Here is a 23,292-nt window from a genome sequence, read left to right as displayed (position 1 = left end):
CCAACACTTCACCTCTACTTGTGTGCACAGGGGGCGGCTCGGGGGACCCCGGCTGCCATACAGCAGCCCCAGGAGGCCATTGAATCCTGCATGCCAGATCTCCACTCAATAAGCTGGGTCGCCCCACGCCCTGTTAAACCACTCATTAATTGGGACCACCTGAGCCGCCAGGTAATAGATGTATAGGCCTGGCATTCCCATTTCACCCTCATATGGAGATGTCTGCACCGAACTGAAAGCTACATGGTGTCGCCCTCCGCCCACATAAAGGAAGTGAGCTTAGAAGTAAGTGATCAGAACCAGGCCCGGGGTACCAAATATGGGAGGTTCGTCAAAACATACAAGTATTGGGAGAGGCAGATCATCTTAAAAAGGACGATGCGCCCCAGGGGTTCGAGGGGCAAACAACGGCATTGGCCCAAGTCCGCAGTCAATACTCGAGCCAGGGGTTTAAAGTTGAATTCCCAGGCCAACTCTGGGATCGTAGAGGAATGGATTCCCAGGTATTTGAAGGCATTGCGCTTTACCAGGATAGTTGGACACCATTCGCTTCCCCCACTTGGCCAGGCACCATCAGCGACTTCCCAGGATTCAAGCGCAGTCTTGAAGCCTCACCATATAGCATCAGGAGCTCGAGGCATCAGGGGCCGGAACTCGGAGGCCCTCACAGAAACACAAGGACATCGTCTGCGTAAAGGGATACACGTTCTTCACAATGACTCCACCACATCCAGCCCTCTATTAGCGGGTCCTCCCGAAGGAGCCATGCCAGCGGCTCAATGGCCAGGGCGAATGTTAGGAGTGAAAGAGGGCAGCCCTAGCGTGTTCCTCACCTGATCAGAAAAGGGTTCGACAATATGCCTCTGACCCACACCTGTGCCATGATAAAGGAGGTGGACCATCTTTTTGAACTTTGGACCAAAACCCATGTGGCTTAGGACCTCCTCCAGGAAGTTCTATGCCAGGGTATCAAAGGCCTTGTGGAAGTCCACTAGGAGGAGTGTCAGGTCACCCTCCAATCTTCCCGCCTGGGAGACTGCCATTTAAATCCGTCTCAAACACTGACGTGTGATCCTACCAGGCATGAAGCCGCACTGGTCAGGGTGGATGACAAAGGGCAGCGGTGTGGGCCAGTCGAGTGGCCAGCACCTTTGCAAATATTTTAATGTCTGCATTGATGAATCAGATGGGCTGGTATGATGAACACTTTTTGCGGGGCAAGCTGCTCTTGGGTATAACTGCAATGGTGGCACAGTCAAGACCGGAGGAGAATGCACCTCGTTGAGTCGCCTCTTTATAGGCGTTCACAATTTGGGGCACCAAGCGCTGACGGAATCTCTTGTAGTATTCTATGGGAAAACCATCAGGGCCCGGGGTCTTCCCGGTTTGGAGGGCCAGTATGGCACCCTCCACCTCCTCTGTTAAGGGCAGGTCCAGCTCCTTGGCTAAGGATGCCGAAATAGAGGGCAATGGAATGTCCTTCAGAATGGAATTTTCCTGCTCCACCGGGGGTTGGGGAACCCGGGCATAAAGGTCATCATAGTAGGAGGCAAAGGAATGTGCTATCTCCATCAGGCCCTCCCAAGCAACACTGGTGAGGGGTACCACGGGGCAGAGTCATCTCTGGTCGCCAGCCAATACAGCAATTTTCCGACTCATAGACCCTCTGGGTCGAGCCCTGCCAGCACTGCCTAGCCTTTGTGAGTGATAGTTGTTGAATCTCCATTCGTAGGAGTACCAGCTGTTCCTCCGTCTCCCTGTCCCCAGTCTGTTGAGCTCGACCCTCTAGGTCCACCATCTCTCCTCCAGCTTGGTCACCTAATGAGATTGTTTGGTCTCCCACTGTCTGACGTACCCCGTAAGGACCCCGCTCAGCGAGGGCTTGCTAGCTGTCCACAGAATCCCTGCCGAGGTCACCAACTTCTTGTTTTCTTTAAAGTAGTGATTGATTTGTTGGTCAACATATTTGGCACATTCAGAGTTCCTCAAGTACCATGCACTGAAGTGCCACATCGGTCGTCGGGTGTGCAGAGGAGTCCCCCAGTCCATCTAGATCAGCGCATGGCCTGAGATCCCATGGGCCAATATTTCCATAGAAGTCAGTCCCAAGAGGTCTACTGCCGAAATCCATACCAAGTCAATCCGCGCCTCCGTGTGGTGCGCTGCCGACTGGTGTGTGAATGCCCCCGTCTGTGGCTCGTCTACCTGGACAGGGGCTGGCTGAGGTATCTTGAAGCGGGTCCGGGACCGCGTTAAAGTCCCCCTGAACCACTGTGACATCCTGTGGGAGGGATAGTAGCAGGCTACGTAACCCAGTTAGCGTGGACCGAAGTAGCTGCGGGGGGAAATAACACAAAATTAAGTTAATTTGCGTGCCGGCCAGGTGTCCCCCCAAACCGATGTACCTCCCCTGAGGGTCAACATGGACCCGGGTCAACAGCAGGGGCCCCTTTAATATACAGTGTGAAACACCCGGTGTAGGAAAATGACTCCCTGTTGCAGTTACCCCCCACTTTTTGCCTGATATTGATGCTGACTTGACTTTAGAGTGTGCTGGGATCCTGCTAATCAGGCCCCAGCACCAGTGTTTCCACAATTGGCACACCTCTGGCACACAGATAAGTCCAGTGTAAAAGGTACCAGTGGTACCAAGGGCCCTGTGACCAGGGAAGGTCCCTGAGGGCTGCAGCATGTGTTGTGCCACCCTAAGGGACCCCTCACCTAACACATGCACACTGCCATTGCAAATTGTGTGTGTTGGTGGGGAGAAAAAGGCAAAGTTGACATGACATCCCCCTGAGGATGCCATGCACACAAAATACTGCCTGTGGCATAGGTAAGTCACCCCTCTAGCAGGCCTTAAAGCCCTAAGGCAGGGTGTACTATACCACAGGTGAGGGCATACCTGCATGAGCAATATACCCCTACAGTGTCTGTCTATTCTTAGACATTGTAAGTACAGTGTGGCCATATTAAGTATATGGTCTGGGAGTTTGTCAAAACGAACTCCACAGTTCCATAACGGCTACACTGAAAACTGGGAGATGCCCCCTGTATTTTACCCCAATCCTTCAGTGCACGATTGACTGGTCTGTGCCAGCCTGCCATTGAGACGAGTTTCTGACCCCCTGGGGTGGGAGGCTTTGTGTTCTCTGGGGCCACAAACAAAGCCTGCACTGGATGGAGGTGCTTCACACCTCCCCCCGCAGGAACTGTAACACCTAGCAGTGAGCCTCAAAGGCTCAGGCTTAGGGGTTACAATGCCCCAGGGCACTCTAGTTAGTGGAGATGCCCGCCCCTGGACACAGCCCCCACTTTTGGCAGCAAGTCCAGAAGAGATAATAAGAAAAACAAGGATTCACCCTCCAGCCAGGACAGCCCCTAAGGTGTCCTGAGCTGAGGTGACCCCTGCCTTAGGAAATCCTCCATCTTGTTTTGGAGTATTCCCCCCCAATAGGACTTGGGATGTGCCCCTCTCCCCACAGGGAAGAGGCACAAAGAGGGTGTAGCCCCCCTCAAGGACAGTAGCCATTTGCTACTGCCCCCCAGACCTAAACACCCCCCTAAATTGATTATTTAGGGGTGACCCTAAATCCAGGAAATCAGATTCCTGCAACCTGAAGAAAGAAGAAGGACTGCTGATCTGAAAGCCCCGCAGAGACGACGGAGACGACAACTGACTTAGCCCCAGCCCTATCGGCCTGTCTCCTGACTCAGAGAACCTGCACAGTGACCCATCCAGCGGGATCACCTACCTCTGAGGACTCAGAGTACTGACCTGCACCTAAAGGACCAAGAAACTCCAGAGGACAGCGGCTCTGTCCAAAACTGCAACAAAGAAACCATCTCCAAAGAAGACTCCAGCCTCACTCCGGAAGCGTGAGTCTTCACACTCTGCACCTGATGCCCACGGCTCGTGTCCAGTAGAACTAACACTGCAGAGAGGACCTCCAGGCGTCTCCAACTACGTGGACACCCTGAGTCGACCTCCCTGCACCCCTACAGCGACGCCTGCAGAGAGGATGTAGAGGCTCCCCCTGACCGCGACTGCCAAAGGAACCCAATGCCTGGAAGAAGCACTGCACCCGCAGCCCCCACGACAGAGAGGAACCAACCACCGGTGCAGGAGTAACCAGCAGGCGGCCCTCATCCTAGCCCAGTTGGTGGCTGGCCCAAGAAGCCCCCCCTGTGCCCTCCCTGCATCGCCAGATTGACCCCGGGTCCCTCCATTGACTTCAACACAAAACCCGGTGCCTTGTTCACACACTGCACCCGGCCGCCTCTGTGCCGCTGAGGGTGTATTTTGTGTGCCTGTTTGGGACCCCCCCAGTGCTCTACAAAATCCCCCTGGTCTGCTCTCCGAGGACACAGGTACTTACCTGCTAGCAGACTGGAACGGGAGCACCCCTGTTCTCCATAGGAGCCTATGTTATTTGGGCCCTACTTTGACCTCTGCACCAGACCGGCCATGTGCTGCTGGGTGTTTGGGGATGACTTGAACCCCCAGTGGTGGGCTCCCTATGCCCAGGAGACTGAACTTGTAAGGGCTTTACTTACCTGAGAAACTAACCAATAATTACTGCCCCCAGGAACTGTTGATTTTTGCAGTGTCCACTTTTAAAATAGCTTATTGCAATTTTTGCCGCAACTGTGTACATTACTGTTTTAATGCAAAGTTCCATACTTACCTGTGTCAAGTACCTTGCAAGTTATGTACTTACCTAAATTCTGAATCTTGTGGTTCTAAAATAAATTAGGAAAATATTTTTTTTTATTTAAAAACCTATTGGCCTGGAGTTAAGTCTTGGAGTGTGTGTTCTCATTTATTGCCTGCGTGTGTACAACAAATGCTTAACACTACCCTCTGGTAAGCCTACTGCTCGACCACACTACCACAAAATAGAGCATTAGTATTATCTACTTTTGCCACTATCAACCTCTAAGGGGAACCATTGGACTCTATGCACACTCTCTCACTTTGAGATAGTAAATACGGAGCCAACTTCCTACACCCGGTCACATCCAAAATGCCCAAGAAACATACACTGGTTCCCAGCAAAGTGGGTCTCCTGTAAGAGCACGATCTCTGGGTGGAACTTCTTGATATATTGCAGTACCGCAGACCTCTTAATATGGTCTAACAGGCCATTGAAGGTCCAAGAGAGTATCTTGAACATATCGCTGGTGTGTTAGTACTGAGCGTGCCCAAGGTCCCATTGACAGCCTGTTCCGCCCTGTGCACAGGCAACACAAATCACCCAAGGACCACGTTAGCACACACAGCACTCATAGTAAACATATCAATCCTGAAACGGAAGCCGTTATTGTAACGAGGTTAAGAACAATACGTAGCAAAATCCCAACATCCCCCCCCCAAAAGCCCCACATTTCACCCTTTGAAGCATCTGCCACCCTTCCTGAACACATTACTAACTAGCAAGTAAAACGGTCAATTGGAGGGTTCCTTCCCCTCTGGCGGAGACTTAATTAAGGATGTGCCACCTGACCTCAGATATTGGTATGACAAAGCAGCACAGTCACCAGGGCCAAAGCCGCTTCCGGGCCCTGTGCCTCGGCACCCGCCAGGAACTGTCAACCAGGGCCTGGATACAGGGCTCACCCCGCATCCTCCGGCTTACTCCAAGGAGTTCAGGGCCTTCTCCATTGATTCAAGCAGTGCAGGTGTGGCTACAAAATCAGCATCCACAGCATGTTCCTCCTACAGCTCACCCGCTGGTGGAGCATTGGCACTCCCTCCCCAGCCGCCGTCCATGATCGTCGCGACCGGGAGAGCTTCCTCAGAATTCGTGCCAGGAGGAGGTTCTCACCAGGGTCCTTGGTCTCCAGCCCAGCTACTCCCACGCCCCGTGTCTTAAGTCTCGTTTCTCTGCCCGACCAGTCCCAGGCCTGCTCCTGAGTTGAGAAAAAGTAGGTAGTAGTTTGGAACATCACTTTTAGATGGGTGGGGAAAAGCAGCCTATAGCGGAGGTTCAGCATTCGGAGTTTCCTTTTTACTGCCTCAAAGGACCGGCGTTTTTGCTGCACTACCCTGGAGTAGTCCAGGAAAATTAGGACCTTGGAGTTCTGGTATCGTAGGACTACATGGGCCCTGGCCTCCCACAGGATTGCATCCCGGTCTCTAAAGTTCAGGAGCTTTAGAATGATAGGTCGGGGGGTGTGCCGACCAGAGGCCGAGGCACCAGCGAGCGATGCACACGTTTTATAACAAAGGTGGTGGAGAGCTTCCCCACTGGCACCCAGGCTCAGTACCACTCCGGCAGGCCCACCAGCCGAAGGTTCTTGCGCTACCCGGTTTCTCCGCATTTTCTGCTCTCTCCTGTAGGTCTGCCATTGACAATGTGAGTCGAAACTTGCCATTTAAGGAGGACCAAGTCATCTTCCACTGTTGATGTATGCTTTTCAGCCTTGGTCACTCTCCTGGCCTCTCCTCGTATGTTCTGCCGGATCAGTGAGAGACCTACATGAAGTTTTTCTACTTTGTGCTCCACGGCTGCTCATGAGTCCTGGATCGCCTTAAGGATGGCCCCAAGGTCCGGGAGAGGTGTTTTTGACTCCGGGGGGAGCCAGTCGCTCCCGCCCCCCCACGGGCCTTCGCTGGTCGCCGCTCACTGGAGACCTCAGTACTGTGGCGCCCCCGCAAGGTAATCTCAGGGCCCGGGAGGATAATGTGGTCAGTGTGGAGCTAATTAGTGATGTTCCCAAATTATAGATGTAAAGGGAGCATGGGTCCATTGGGGCACCTGAGTGGAGGGTCTGCATGATTGCTGCCATGTCATTTCGGGTGAGGGTTATGTATTAGGTCAGCTGGCCATCTTGGTTGGTACTAGGCAGGTTAGCAACAAGTTCTCTGGGGTTAGGTTGGTGTGCGAAGGTGCTGTAGATGTTTGCAATTTTGCTGTGGAATATATTGGCCAAATAGATGCAGTGTTGCTGGGAGGTAGCAATATTGTTGACAGTGGCTGAGCGAGAGGTGAAATCCCTTACAATGAAGATCTTGCAACTGTTGGGGCTTCCTTTAATGCAGTCTACTTGTGCTTTTTTCTGGTGTCACTTGTTGCTGGTGATGGGTCTGAGTGCAGCTTTGTATGTAGTTCTGTCTGTGGTGTTGTGGCTGGCTCTCCATTTCCTTTTCTAACTGTTTACAGGGTCGTTTGGTGTCTCAGAGGTCTTCTGTGTACCAGCTGGTATGCTTGTTTGATCGAATATGCTTGTTGCGTTTGATGGGTGCGAGGCAGACCAGGCAGTTATCGATTTATTTGCTGATGACCTTGTTGAGGTTGTCTGTGGGGCTAGGTTGATCCGGGCAGAGGGCACTGAGCCAATCTGCTTCTGTGATTTAGCCCCAGCTTTGGCTTGGAATGCTGAACCTGGTAGTGGTGTTGACTTGAATTGTGTTGATTTGGACGTGGATGACGGCCCATCCATGGGAGTGGTAAAGATGGGGTCCAGTGTGTGTTGGTTCTGGGACGAGCTATGTGAGTGTGATGTTGCTGAAGCTTTCAAGAAGTATTGTGGAGAAGGTGTCGTTTCGGTCTTCCTGGTGAAAGCTGAGGTCACAGAGGAGAATGCAGACTCCGGAGTTGATGTTGAGAGGAGCAACAAAGTTGGTCGTGATGAGGTTAGTAAATGCGGCTTGTGATCTAGGTGGTTGGTAGGTGTATGTTCCGTTCAGGGTGAAGGAATTATTGATGCTTGTGTGGTATGTCTTTTGGGTGGGAGTGTTGAGAGCGTTGTTAGTATTTGTGTGGGAGGTGTGGGTGCTGGAGAACTGGCAGAGGGTACAGGTGAAAGGTCCTAACATGGTTTGAGGCAACTCACTGCAGCTGTTGGGGGAATGGCATCTGTGATCTAGTGACCTAAGGAGTGTTACGGAGGATTGCTAGGTGGTGATCAGACAAGGGTTGCTGGAGCTGAGAGCAGTCCAAGCATGCACAGGGGAGCAGAAGGGCTTGCCTTTGGTGTGCCCGCTGCGCATCCATGTTGCAGCTGGCATTAAGTAGGTCCTAGGTGGGTGCTGTGATGTCACTTCCTGTGCTGATGGATGATGGGAAATGATATCCTCTTGCTTGGCTTCTTCTTTTAAAGACAGTTTGGCGGGAAAACCAGTAATGTAATTTCCTGTCCGGATGGATTATGGGAATTTCAGTGATGCTACTTCCTGTGTAGGTGGATGATGGAGGATCCAGTGATGTTACTTCCTGTGCTAATGGATGATAGGAAATAAAGTCCCCTTGCTTGGCTTCTTATTTTAAAGACAGTTTTGGTGGTAAAACTAGTAATGTCACTTACTGTCTGCATGGATGATGGGGAAGTCAGTGGTTACTTCCTGTGTAGGAGGTTGATTTGAGATCCAGTGATGCCATTTCCTGTGCTGATGGCAATTACAAACAAATCCTATGCCAGACACGTTTGCCAAAGAATTTGCTGTTAATTGTGGCTCAATAGATCTGAAATTATTGAATATGCTGTCAATGCAGTTACTCAAAAGCAACCTAAAACTGCCAACATGGTGTTCAGAAAACGCTCATGAGAAAGTGGGTGGGGTCCACAAGGTTATTATAGAACCCAAGAAGAATGCCATTTTCAGAATGTGATTGGAATCAGAATGATGATTTAGGAACTCTACTCCATTGATGAAACTAGTTTGAAATAAATGAACATATTATAATGTCCAAAGGTGCTTTAGTTTACAGACTTAATATATGCATTGCACTGATGTTGCAACTTTCCCTAGACTCAAAAACGTGAGTGTAGATGTCTGATAGGGTAATATATGTTCAGTATTTTAAAATAGGTAGCTTAATAGCTACATTTGTTGAGCTTTTATAGTTACTGAATGATATAGAAACCTATTGTACAGGGTGATTTAAATTGTATTTTCACTTCTGTATTTTTAGGATTAATTATTCTGTTTTCCGAGTCCAGAACGTTTGCTACTTGATATTGTTTGCAGATTTCTACCATTTTCCCTCGTATTATGCGTTTTAGATTTTGTGGCCTGACACAGTTCAAGCATCTGTTAGTTTTTTATTTTCTTTAAATAGTATCTTCTTTAGCGGTTACATATTGGTTCTCTTCACCAGGGAGTCCGGGCTGCGTGGATGCTCTTATGAACGTTTTAGACTTGACTTTAGCTCCATTTCCCCCGCGTGGTTTGGGCTGTTATACAATTGTTTAAGAGAATAAATCAGAATTCAGTTTGGTTTTGAGAGCATCCTTCCATTTCTAAATCTCATAAATCTGGTTGCTCTGAAATCCAAGTCTGGTTGTACTTTTTGACCCCCCCATCAAGTGTGCACTGGGATCAGTACAGTAGGAACGGTCTGTAGACATCCGTACAGTAATCAAAACTTGTTGCAGAATCCTACATTTATAGCTTTAGATTTACAGCTTTACAGTCCCAGATCGATTCGTGAGGAGTTCAAAAAGCATTCGGTAATGATTTCTCACTGTTTTCACTAGTCCAGATTTTTGTGTAGAGAGAGGGTAGGAACATTAGATCAGAACACAGAGTGATGGAACAAAAAAGAAGCAAAAAGGTAAGTCTTCCAACAAGAAATAACAATACTGGAACAAGCGAGGTAAAAAACTGGAGAAAAAAAAAACAGGAGCGAAGATCACCACCAAAGGAAGTGTTGCAGCGCAAGGAGAACAAGAATCACTCACCGTATATACCCTGAAATAGTAAATGATCAACAGTAAGACGAAAGTCACCATATTGGATTGGGAAAGAATCATAGGAACATATAGAGAAAATACGCCATTTTGAAAAAGAGTCACAAGGCATGCAGGGAAAAAGAAAGGCAGTCTTCCACTCATCAACTTCCTTAATTCTTAAGAGATGGTATGCTCCCCGAAGGTCTAATTTTGAAAAGATCTGTGCCCCCCTAACTGCTTCCAATATGTCTTTGATGAGGGGTAATGGATATCGGTCTTTTATAGTTATTTTATTTAATCCACGAAAGTCTATACAGGGACGAAGATCCTTCGTCTTCTGGGGCACGAAGAAGAGGGGAGCCGCAGCAGGAGAAGAAGATGGTGCAGTAAGACCACTCTGTAGATTTTCTTGCAGATAGTCCTTGAGTATCTTTTTTTCAGTTTGCGTAAGAGAGTACATTCTACCAAGGGAACAACCATTCCAGGAGAATGGTACAATCGTAGTGTCTATGTGGAGGTAGTACTGGTTTCCAGGGTTTTTGGAACACGTCTATATAATCCAGATAGTGACTAGGTACCCCTTGAATACAGTTTATGGAACACCGTAATTCAGGTTCTGTGGATAACATCTTCTTTGGGGACCAATAGGTTTCAGAAGCATAGCAATGGTCTTGACAGAATTTGGAAGACAGAGAAATAATGCTGGTTTCCCAATTGATATACGGATTCTGTCGCATAAACCAGGGTATTCCTAAGATTATTGTATGGTTTGGAGAGGAGATTAAATCAAAAGAGACATGTTCCTGATGCTTTCCAAAGTATAGACGTAGGAGTGGTACTGATGACAGGACCGGATGCTAATAAGGATACATCTACAGTATGCACTTGTTCTGGAACGTCCTTTGGTAGTCATAGAATTTTTTGTTTCTTGGCCCAGGTTTCATCCATATAAATTCCACTGGCTCCACAGTCTAATAATGCCAAAACTATTTCTTCCCGACCGTCAGGTAATTGCAGGGTAACAGGTAACAAAAACAGGACAGATGCATCTTCTTTGGAAGAACTAATTGAAGTTATCGCAGAAAATCATGTCCCCTCCCTTCTAGCAGAGGATGGGAATTGGCTTTTCCCCGAGGACTTCACAGGAGGGACTGGGCAACTACGGAGCAAGTGGCCAGCAGCTCCACAATATAGACATAATCCTTTTCTCTGTCTATTTTCGCGCTCACTAGCAGAGAGAGGACCATGGGCGGTGCCTACATGCATTGATTCCCCTTCTGTTGCCTCTTTTAATTCAGTTTGAGGCTTTTCGGAATGATGGACGATTGTACGTGGGTTTCCTGCATGAGAAGGTCCACGATTCTTTCTCTTTTCTAGATGGCGTTCTTGTAGATAATACTCTAGAGAGCGCTAAATCCATCAATCCTCGTAAATCTTCCACTCTAGCTGAATGTACTAGTTCATTTTTTATTCCGTCTCTTAGACCTCTACGAAAAAGAGTCACCAGAGTACGTTCTACCCATGTCGTCTCTGCTGACAGTTGTCTAACACGTGTTATATATTCGAGAACATCTTGGGTACCTTGCTGAATATCACATAAAGCCTCCTCTGCTGACGCCACCAATCCCGGGCGTACAAACATTTGTTTAAATGCAGTGACAGACAGATAGACAACAAAGAGTCATTGGAGGCTGCTAACTGAGTCGCCCAGGCCAAGGCAGGACCACACAAGGCACTGATGATGAAACCCACTTTCGTTTTATCTTGCGCAAATTGGGTTGGTCGAAAGGCAAAATAGACAGTCAGAGCATCGAGGAATTCTTGTAGCTTATTTGAATCTACTGAGAAATGTGGCGTGGTAGCAGAGACAGTGGGAACATCTGTGGTTCGGGATACCAGAGCTTGTCGTAAAGCCGCATTTTCATTTTGTAATTGTTGCAGTTCCTGGGCATGCTGTTGAATGGTTAAGAGTAGCAACTGGTCAGGTTCTGCAGCAGCCGCTGAGGTATTCTCCATACTGCTTGAGGAAGTCTGGTTCGTTCGGTGCTGCAATCTGTCACGGGCTACTCGTCGTTTATATCTTTGGCCCACTGGAGCTGCAGAGGGGTCTTGATTCTTGTAGGTTCTGCCTTGACCAAGGTAAGGGCAGCCCTTTCTGGTAGCCACGGTGCTGCTGATGAAGAAACTCCAAAAAGCAGTCTGTGCCCTCCAGAAGGAGTACCAGAGGAAAAAAAAAACAAAGGGAAAAACCTCTATAGCAGGAACTCCCTGGAACAAAAATGAAGCAAAAGGGTGAGTCTTCCAACAAGAAAAAACAATACTGGAAGAAGCTGGAACAAGCAAGGTAAAAAAACTGGAAAAAATAAATAACAGGAGCGAAGATCACTACCAAAGGAAGTGTTGCAGCGCAAGGAGAACAAGAATCACTCACCTTATATACCCTAAACAGGAAATGACTAACAGGGAGAAGAAAGTCACCTTCTGGATTGGGAAAGTATCATAATAGAATATAAAGAGAAAAGACGCCATTTTGAAATCGGGTCCTAAGGCATGAAGGGAAAAGGAAAGGCATGCTGGGAGAAAGAAGAACATGGCTGCTAAATGTGAAAATAAAAACAAGAGGAAAAGGAGAACGAAGAGAGAAAAGAAGAAAAAGAAGAAAGGGACAGGCTGCACCAGGTAAGTGAGGGGATGGGGGGAAGGTGCCCACAGTTATTATTGAGGGCACGCTGCGCCCAAGACTCGCCGAGGCCCCATGTCCACTTTGGGTGGTTTTTATCTGTAGGTCCAGCAAATTCCAAGAACACATATAAAGGAAAACCGCACAGCTTCCTTGAGCACGGTGACCTTCCCTCCTTCTTGGACAACATATCGGAGGCGGCAATGGACATGGAACCAGGTTGTCTTTACTAGTGTAGGACGCATTACCGGTAGAGACTTCAATATGTAACAGATTACTACCATTTCTTTTTTCATTACCTTCATTTTTTTTTACTACAGCCTCAATTTGAATTTTAAAGCATTTTCAATAGTTATATTACTAATTCTAGTTTCATTGCCTTTATTGTGTACTTCAACCTCAAATTAAATGTTAAAGCCTTTTCAATAGTTTCACCATGCTCCTAACATAAGGTTTCCATCCAGCCTACTGTAAAGATCTGTAGCATAATTTCTCATGCACAGAACCCTAGTTTGTTTTGTATGCAACATTCTAAGGACCTTAGTCCCTTAACTACGGATGTTCACTTAGATGGATTATCTCTTTTCTCTTGCAAACCACATACCTGATCAATGTTGGGGCATGGTAGTGATTCGGGTTAAGGTGAATTGTGGGGGCTTGTCCTGCTCTTTTGTTCCTAACTTGTGTCTTTTTTTCTACTCTGGACTACTCTGTTCTTTTCCTTTGACATAATACGAGCTGAAATGACCAACATAGTTTTATGTTGGGATGGAGATGTCCCCTGCATTTCATGTATGGGTGCAACCCTGCCTTGAGTGGCCCACCTGCGTGTTTAACTGGTATTCTGACTTTTTACTGGCCCCACTAACATTATAATACAGCATATGCACTGCATTCTAGGTAGGTATATGGTAAATCCAAGCACAAGACCTGTACTGGGACCTGTAGGGGCACACCAAGCATTCCCTCTTGCAAACATGGGACTCCTGTCCATATCCTGGTTTGTTGACGTGAAGCACTGGTGGCAACATACAGAGTTTTGCAAATTAAAAAACCTGAACAGACTTTTTTTTTTTTTTTTTTTTTTAACTGTCACAGATGAGTGTGACCAACTTGGCCCCACTTGGGTAAAAGTTCTGCTTCATCCCTCGGGCTAACACTGTATATGTTGGGTGCACCTTGTAGATGTGTGGCATTCATTTGACAGATAGCAAGACTCTGCATGCAATGTGAGTATGTAAGCAGAGACCAGTGGGATCCACTGTGCTTAGCCCCTGGTTCAGCACTTCACAAGATAGAGGGTAGATACAGATTCCCCAGCAAGTGTAAAAGTATTGCCTGTGTTCCTGAGGCTGGAGATCCAGATACTGAAGTGGGAGAGCATGGAAACAGGGCTACTCTTAGAAATTTAGAGGATCTTTTAACTAGGAGTTGCAGATTACTTCTTCTTGAGCGCTGTCTTTTAGTGGATGGTGGAGCGGTGTGGTGGTTCAGAAGATTCTGTTGTTAAATGTGATGATGCTTCAAGGCAGAGCCTGCCTTTTTGTCTCTCTCCACTCTTCGGGAGGGCTGATGACAGGGTGGAGTTGAAAGTGCTTTGGTTTGGATATTTCTGTTTGGAGCTAGCATCATCACTGTCTGCTGTGAGACTCACCACCTTGCACAAAGGACGTGCCTGCACTTCCATCCTGGAGGGGACATGCTGGAGCAACCAAGTTTAGTGGACACCTCAGGCTTTTCCTGACCTTCAGATTCAGAGGGGCCAAGGGAAAGCATACAGAAAAGCCTCTCTCAGTCCAAAGTCAGGCTGTCCACTGCCCATTCAAGAATGTTACAGCTCCAACGTGGTGTTGAGGTAGGACACCAGTACATTGATAGAAGGTAACCCTCAGGCCTTACAGATGGGCTTGAGGCCTTCTTGGAGGGACCTGTGGGGACTTGGTGCACCATTTTTTGCTTGATGGTGAAGAGAGTCTTGGTGTTCGTTATATTCATAGGCACTAATCTGGATCACAACTATGCATCAAATGAAAGGTCCAGCTATTCCTGTCCAAAAGAGCAAGGAGCTTTCAAAGCTCTATTTGCTTATTTTTATGGATGCTTAGCAGTGTCTAAGTAGTGGGGAAAACACATTGCACGATACAATAGAAATCCTTGGATAAACTGCCTAGGCAGTAGTTCTTCACAATGTGTCTCAATGACTCACATTACAACCTTCTCCAGTTGACAGGGAAAAGGAAACTGTACAGACCGGACACAGTTTCTGGTCATTTTGTATTGGTCAAGTTGCCATTACTTACTAGGCATGTGAAAGACAGGCATTGAGAATTAGCAGAGATCTTTGTAAAGTTAAGAAAAATCTGTATCATAATATACATTATTGAAAACAATCTTATCATCTAAGAAAAAGTATTTTACAAAAAAGGACATAACTGAAGGTATAGGGAACAGTTCTATCATGGTCACTGGACGTAGTATCTTTATGCCCACTAGCAAATCTTTTAGTATTACTGGAGACATATCTGCTGCCTTGTGTAATAAAAATAAAAAAAAAAGTACACAGAATCTAACTGCAGATGACAGACACCAACACCATAAATTCCACCATTTATCTATGTAGTTCAACATAGAAGATCTGGTCAAAGGGTGAAGGATTGGCCAAGTAGCATGGGCCATTGACTGCAAACAGGGAAGAGTCAATGAAAACAAACGGCTGACAATTTTGGCATGTGCAATTTCGTATAAAAAATTATAGCATGGTCAGTTGTTTCTGGTAAGGGTAACAGTGATATGGACAAAAAGAATGGTTATACGTAGAGCAAGAGGTGCACAGCAGAAGGAGGAAACTCATCTGGTCTGCCGTTTTCAGGTCCTCTGCAATCTTGTGGACACCGCTCATACCCACCAAAATCTGCTTTAAACTAGCAGTGGGCGAAATGACAGAAAAATTATTCACGATTATTTGGAATTACATAAGGAGCACAAAATGCACCCTTGCATCCAAAATGGACCAGAGGAAGCATTTTGCGCTAAGAAAATAGCAATAAATGTAACAGAACACAAACAGCAGCAGCCAACAGCCACTCAAGCTCTGGTCCTGTGCTCTTTTGGTAGCCATTTTTGCCCCAAATTACTCTGAAATACGGGAGCAGGAGTAACTGTGTAATGTTAATGTGCATTGCAAGAGTAATGCAAAATTACTCAGATAACTCCAATGTAATTAAAATTTCGCCGAGTTCTACTTCATACCACTCAGGATTAGGATGAAAAGTTGGCAGGATATGGTAAAGGTTTGCAAGGAGAGTTAGAAAGGTGGAAACGCATTGTAAGATAGGCTCTGGAGCAATGCAGGAAGGACAGGACAGCAAGGAGCAGTTGAAAGGCTCATATGATTTTACCAAATGTTTTGCTCACTTCAGCTTTACAATATTTTTTAAGGACTGGAGGGAATACAGTACTGAGAACGAATTACTTCCAAAATAATGTATTAAAACAATAGTGAATACAGACAACACTCACCTGGGACAACATGGCCTGTGGAGGCTGCTGGAGCTTAAAAGCAAAGCATGTATACTAGTTATAACAGACTAGTCACTGAATTAAAAGGAACACAGACAAAAACTACAGCTACATAACACAAACAAGCACTTATCATATAACATGAACATCATTACATAATATTAGTGTGAACTTTTAAAACCAAAGCCAAAAAAATCTATAATAGAGTAAGCTAATAATCGACAAGTTCCACTTAACATTAAATTTAAATTGTGAGAATTTCAAAGTCTTTATAATTAACAGGAAACAGCAGATGCATTTGAACTTCTATACCAGAGCTCACTAATCAACGTGAAGTACTGGTAGAACCCCAAATACTCAATTCTTTTATTTTTCAAATCTAAAGTAAGGCTATAAAGCAGTATTATGCAACGTTGACTAACCTGTTGTTGAATGTTGTATATTGTTGGTTGAGGTTGTGAATACTGCTTAAAAACAAAAAAGAATTATCAAGTTATTAATGCGTACTAGATCCTCAATTCAATTGTTATTCACTCTCCAGTAACAACTGAAAAATATGTTTGTTTCCTCTACTGACAAGAGGCTTTAGGCAGAACTGTAAACATCCTTTACTATCATGCCAAGTTTACACATATGGTCAGATAAAAGTTCCCCATATAAACTCAAATCAAAATAAATCGAATCAGGGTTTCTAAAGTGCAACTACTCACCCGTAAGGGTCTCAAGGAGCTAATCATTTCAGTTAACAGAGTTCATACTAGACATTTGAAACTGAAAGCCTGACACCAAGGCGACTGGTGATGGGAATTACAATCAGTGGGAAAAAAAATGTAAAAAAAAAAATTATTCTACTCAACATTAATATCAACTAAATAAAACGGGCATTTTAGTAACTAGTTGAAAACACACTGAGTTCACTCGCATGATATGTCTATTTAAAAGTGACCACTGCACTTAATAGTTACAATTAATATATTATGGCTTTTCCCTGTCATCACGAGGCAGGTAGCAACAACTGCATTAGATTTCTTTGCAATATTTGATACTGTAAACCATGGGATGCTGTGGGTGGGACTAAGATAAAGAAGAGTGGCATAGCCTTATACTGGATCAGCTCTTTGTAATTGTCTGGGTCAAATGTGTCTAACTTGGTCAATTTAGAAAAATATTCCATGTTTAAAGTTAGGGTAGTCCTAACCTCTTTAGTGAGCAGATGATACTCCAGTTCAAAGGATTTGTACAAAGAATCTTATGTTGTTCCTACTGTGACAACCTATATTAACGACTTTGGACACTGGCTGGTCATCGCTCACTCATGTCTCTGGTAGTAAAACTGAGATTCTACTCTCAAGAGATGTTCAATCTGTTCCTACTAGGTTCTGACCCCTATTTGGCAATCCCCTACAGGCTCAGCAATCCAAGATGAACCTAGGTGTTGTGGATAATACTTTTTATCATTCCACTCATAGGTTCAAGCTGTTACTAAGTTAGACCATTTGCTACTGTAAAACCTGTTTAGAACTACACTGGTCCTAAAGCTCTTGCATCCTATCTTAATAATTCAGGCTGTGTTTTTCTTATGTTTATTGCATTGCTCTGCTATTTATTTCGATGTGGTTTAGTTTGATCTCAACAGGCTGAAAGATGTTCAATCCAGAAAAATTACAATAGTGAAAAAATATCATTACCTGCCGGAACATTGTTGGACACACTGCTGCCTTCAAATAAAGCTTTATATGGAAGGCAGTACATGGACTGGGCCCAACTATCTGAAATAGTACTTTTAAATTAAGAAATGTATCTAATGAACCAAAATTGATTTAGTCTTTATGCCAATGTGCTAAGGCTGGTGGTCGATAGTTCCGTACAGAAGAAATTAAACCAAGTGTTCCCAAACCTTTGAGGGACTACGAGCAACAGTTTTTTGTCAAATAAAATGGCGAGCAACCTCAGAATATCAACAGAGCCTATTAACATAGATATTGTGGCAAAATGATTGAAACATGATTTAAAATGGAAGGAACTTTTTCTACAGACATACAGTACTGAACGGTATTTATGTAGATACAACAATGCTTATGGAACAATTTTTATTTCAGAAATGTGACAAAATGCATGCGAAACATAGCATTTTCCTAGGAACAAACACCAACATTTGATTCACAGACCAAGCTACAAGAGATGGAAGGATATTTCAAATGACACACAACTCCTAATTCTAATATGTACAGGAAAAGGAGTTACAACACATATCAATATTCTCTGAAGCACGTGTAATGAGGGTCTTGGTAGGATGTTTTGTACTAGTATTGATACCACACAAACGTAGGTGAATAAACACAAAGTGTTTCTGTTATAAGCTGACACTGAATACTTTGGAATGTATAGGGAAGTGGAATGTAGAATGTGAGGGAAATTCTGTGGGAGTTGAGGTATTGTGAAGATGGAGAGCTGAGGAGGAAGCTGTGTACTGTGCTGTTGGACAATATACTCTTCATATTTTTACCACTGTTGTATGGATCTTTACAGTGGCAACGAGATTTGGACATCGGTTACTGTACTTTTAGTACAGCACAGGAGCGGTGTCATCTGACTCAGGTGTATTTGTTAGAGATCTGGTGAGAGGAAATAAGGAAAGGAACGTTACAGAGAAGGATTTTGGCGGCAGTCGGGTGATGTATGATTATACATTGGAGTTCTGGGTATAGTTTTATGTCGGGCGGACTTTTGTGCCCTGCTTTTATTTATTTCATCGGTTGCCGTTGGTCACGCAGCTTTTTTGAGTGACGTGCCGCGTGACGTGCTGCCTATGGATTCCGAATACTTGTGCTGCTGCGCAGCACTGTCTGAGGACCGGGAGAGTAGTGCACGCTTCAACTACCGTGCAGTGTGGATGTTGAAAAAGTAACGTGCTGGGTACAAGGAGAAGCAAGTTTTAACTGGAGCGTGTGGTGTGCGTTTTAGCAACAAAAACGTACTTTGAAATATCACGTGCTAGAGTCTTACGCGCAGTGTGCGTTTTTGCAACAAAAAAGTGCTAGAGACTTACCTCCGACTTCTCTAGGTGCCATTTGTTTCACTTCCTGTGCTCGGTCAAGACCTACATTCGACATCCCATCCGTGTGGTGCTGGGTGGGATTTGTTTCACTTCCTGTTTCTTGTCCCAGCATCGACACTGAGATAGGACTGGTGAACATTACACAGGAAGTGGATTTCTTCAATTATTGACATAGTAGAAAGACTAAGGAATATGAACAAGGATATAGATGAATACATTTACGTACTCCTTTCTGCGTCTTTAACTTTTATGGTGATTCCACTTTTAATATTTGTGCAGGTTAATTTTTGTTTTCAGTAAGGGAAGTAAAAGTTAAGTGAGGATGCAGTTTGAACCTCCATCTAAATTTTTGCAAAACGAAGAAGATCCACTAATGCCTTGGACCAGGTGGAAAGAAGAGATTTTGACTTACATGAAGGCTATGGATGACGAGGATATGTCTCAAGAAAGAAAAAAAAATATTTTACTACGTTGTTTGGGTTCAGAAGGTCAAATGTTTTTCAGAACTTTGCCTCCTATCCTTTTACAAGGACAGGCTGATGGAGAACTGGATGTTTTTAAAGAAGCGTTGATGAGATTAGAAAATAGGTTCAAACCTACAGCGAGCATAGCATTAAATAGGTTCAAGTTCTATGCTAGGATACAGCATTCAGAAGAGACATGTGATGAATTTTTGTCAGCATTATGAGGATTATCGGTACATTGTAACTTTGGAGATATGACTGATGAGATGATACAAGATCAGATTATAGTACATGTGAAAAGTTGAAAAATTCAAGAACATTTGTGGGTTATGGAAGACCCTAAATTGCAAGATGTTATTTCTACAGCAAAGGCTTTGGAGCAGTCTGAGAAATGGATGAAATCGGTACAAGATTCTGATAAAATAAAAAGTGTGGAATCTGAGGTTGTGGGTGCTATGGGGAGTGGTAATTCAAATAGTAATTTGAGTACCAGGAACAGTGCAGTAGGGAGGAAATAGGAGAGACATGATAAAATGGAGAGATTATCGTGTTTTCACTGTGGTAGTTTGAACCATATGGCATTGTCGTCTCAGTGTCCTGCGACTGGGAAGGAGTGTAAGAAATGTGGTAGAGTTGGGCATTTTGCTCGGGTATGCAATAATTTTAAGAAAAATAAAAGCATCATGAAAGGAAAAATGGCGTGTATGAATAGTGGGAGATGTGAGGAGGACTGGCAAAGGTGCAATGTAAGGGCTAGAGAGCAAGGGGGTATGGTGTTGTCACTTAAGAATGGGGATGAAGAGGTGGATGGTAGGGTGAAACAACCTAAATGTGAGGGACAAATTGTAGGAAGGAAATTAGAACTGATGGCAGATTCGGAGTCGCCTTGGACAATTGTTGCGCAGGATTCTTTTAAAGAAGAATTTGAAGGAATTTGGAAAATATCTGAATGAAAGGAACCTGATATAATAGCTGAGAGTTTTGATGGTACGACTATTGATGTTGAGACAGAAATTGTTTTCAAGGAGAGATGTGCCAATATTAAGTTGTATGTGGCAGCAAAAGGTGTTAACGTTCTAGGTTGGAGAGATCAAGGTAAATTGGGAATAATTTTGAATCCAAGAAGTAGTGAACCTGTTCTAGCTATATTGGATTGTGAAAATAGAGAGTGGATTATTTCTAAACATCCACAAGTCTTTACCAGTAAGTTGGGCAAATTGGTGAATTATAGTCACAAGATTAGGGTTAAAGCTAATGCTAAACCTGTAGTGCAGAAGCTCAGAAATGTTCCCATTAGCGTCAGAGAGGAGTTGAAACAGATTTTGTCAGAAATGGTGGATGAGAATGTGATAGAAGAAATTGAATCCTCTGAATGGGTATCTCTGATTGTGTTGGCCCGGAAAGCTGACAAATCTTTGAGGTTGTGTGTGGTTTGAGGGCTGTGAATGCTAATATTATTGTGAATTGCCATCCTTTACCCAAAATCAATGAGGTTATTAGCATGCTAGAAGGGGCGAACATCTTCTCCACCCTGGATTTAAGGTCAGCGTATCATCAGATTGAATTGACAGAAGACTCTAGACATCTCACGGCATTTATCACTCTACAGGGTTTATTCCAATTTAAGTGGATGCCTTTTGGATTAGCATCTGCTGCGTCAGTTTTCCAAAGTAAGATGTTTCATCTGTTCAAGGACATGGATAAATATGTAAAATGTTTCCAAGATGATGTTTTGATATTTTCAAAAAATGAGAAACAGCACAAACAGCATGTAGTGAATGTTTGTAAGTTTTTGAGTAAGAGTGGGTTGACTCTGAAGGAGGAGAAATGCAAGTTTTTTCTAAGTCTGTTGAATATTTAGTCATACTATATCAGGGGAAGGAGTAATACCAAAATTATCTTTAGCGGATGCTATAGTCAATGCTCCTGCTCCTGATAATCGGGAAAAACTATTGTCATTCACGGGTCTTTGTGAATATTACAGTAAATGTTGCTACTAAATAGAGCCGTTGAGGGAACTCGCACGTAAAAGGGGTCCAGTATGCACGGATGGAAAAACAAATTGAAGCATTTGAAAGAATTAAAAAATAAATTGTGGATGCTCTCACTTTGAAATCTTTCAGTGTGGGGGCACAGTCTGCATATTTCTTCTCTTCTCTGGTGTAGGAGTATTTCGTACAGCACTGTTCCTGTGGAGCTGCCAGGGCTTTGCGCAATTCGTACCAGGAGGGTAACGGTTGATGCAAGCATGTATGAAATTGGAGGGGTATTATCGCAAAGCCATGGGAAAGATAAGTGGAATGTCTTGTTTGCTTCACATACGTTGACAGATGCGGAGAGAAGATATGCTGTGATCGAGAAAGAATTCTTGGCATGTATTTGGGCTGTTGAGCATTTTCGAAATTACATCTGGGGTTCGAGTTTTATCCTTCAGAAAGATCATAAACCTTTAGTAGGTATTCTTTCTCCTGGTGGTGGTTGGAATGCCACTGCTCGTATTGCCAGACTTGTTTCTAGATTGCAAGAGTATTGTTTTAAGGTTGAGTATGTGCCTGGGAGGAGTAATGCTGTGGCGGACTGTTTGTCACAACTTCCACAAAATGAGGCAAAGGAGGATGGGTTACTTGGGAATGTGCTGGGAAACAATGTAGTATCTGCTGTGTTGGGATATGTGACTGTTGAGTTTGGCAGTATAGAAGAAGAGTGGATGGAATGTGATGAGAAAGATTCAGATTTGCAAGAAGTAAAGAGGTATGTGAGAGATGGTTGGCCAGACAAAAATAGGATTACAGCAGAGATAGAACCATTTGGAAAAGATAGAGATGAACTGGAAGTAGAAAATGCGCTGTTATTTAAGAAAGGGAAGTGTATTCCTCCCAAAGGTATGCAGGAGACTATTTTAAAACTAGCTCATGAAAGTCATCCGGGAATGTCTTCTATGAAAAGGTTAATACATACTTGTTTCTGGTAGCTGGGGTTAGATAAGATGGCAGACAGGGTTGTCAGGAAGTGTGATGTGTGGTGTGTGTGTGTGTGTGAATGCAGAGACAATGTTAAGGACAGTACCTGCTCCCCTTGTACCTATTCCCTGGCCGAGGTCTCCTTGGCAGAAGTTGGGTCTTGATATTTCTGGTCCATTTTATCCTCTTCCGACAGATGCATGTTATGCCTTAGTGCTGATTGACTATTTTTCCAAGTGGCCAGAGGTGAAATTAGTTTATCATGTGACATTAAGCGTTATTATTGAGTTTTTCAAGGAAGTGTTTGCAAGAGAAGGTTATCCCGAAGTTTTGATTTCGAATAATGGTGTTCAGTTGGTTGCAAAGGAAATGCAGAGGTTTTTCTTTAAGTACAGCAATATCAAACATGTTACCACCCCACTGTATGAACCACAAGGTAATGGGCAGTTCGAGAGATTCAACCGGGTTCATAAAGAGAGTATTTTTTGGGCACGTGGATTTGGAGGGAGAAGTTAAGAGAAACATTATGGTATTATCGTATTACTCCACAGTGTACCACAGATGTGAGTCCTTTTAAATTGCTGAGAGGGAGACCTCCTGTGTCTATTTTGTGTCCATGGTGGTTTAAGAGGAAGCAAGGTAAGGATTGGGAGAATGTGTCTATGGAAGAGGTCAGAGAAAGGGTGAGGTGTAAACAGGAGAAGTTTAAGGAGGTCTACGACAGCAAGTGGAGAGTGAAGAAATCTAGATTTGCTGTTGGAGATTGGGTTAGGATACGTAAGCCTGGGTTCGTGAGAAAGTGTGCGTCTCAGTTTGGAAGAGCTCTGAAGGTGGTTAAGGTTTTTAGGAAAAGTGTGGTTACTCAAGATGGGAAAGTGTGGAATGTGAGGAGATTGGCGAAGTGTAGTAGTAATATGAGTACCAGGATGATGG

At 44.5% G+C, this 23,292-nt stretch overlaps 1 protein-coding gene across 4 annotated transcripts in view; it reads right to left on the bottom strand.

The window, feature by feature from the left end:
• Window positions 1-23,292, bottom strand: part of CCAR1 (cell division cycle and apoptosis regulator 1) — a 1,667,827-nt gene that overhangs the window by 1,415,780 nt on the left and 228,755 nt on the right. For 3 of the 4 annotated variants that reach the window (XM_069240501.1, XM_069240500.1, XM_069240503.1), the window contains 2 exons: window positions 16,300-16,344; window positions 15,878-15,910 (listed from right to left, as the gene is read on the bottom strand). In XM_069240501.1, the coding sequence (XP_069096602.1) occupies window positions 15,878-15,910; window positions 16,300-16,344 (78 nt within the window). The remainder of the gene's footprint in view (window positions 1-15,877; window positions 15,911-16,299; window positions 16,345-23,292) is intronic. The other variant, XM_069240502.1, reaches the window with a different exon arrangement.

The sequence above is a fragment of the Pleurodeles waltl genome, chromosome 6 (genome assembly GCF_031143425.1).
Source record: "Pleurodeles waltl isolate 20211129_DDA chromosome 6, aPleWal1.hap1.20221129, whole genome shotgun sequence".
NCBI classification, from domain to species: domain Eukaryota; kingdom Metazoa; phylum Chordata; class Amphibia; order Caudata; family Salamandridae; genus Pleurodeles; species Pleurodeles waltl.
Note: the sequence above shows the minus strand (reverse complement) of the source record. Positions and strands in the feature narration are given on the sequence as shown.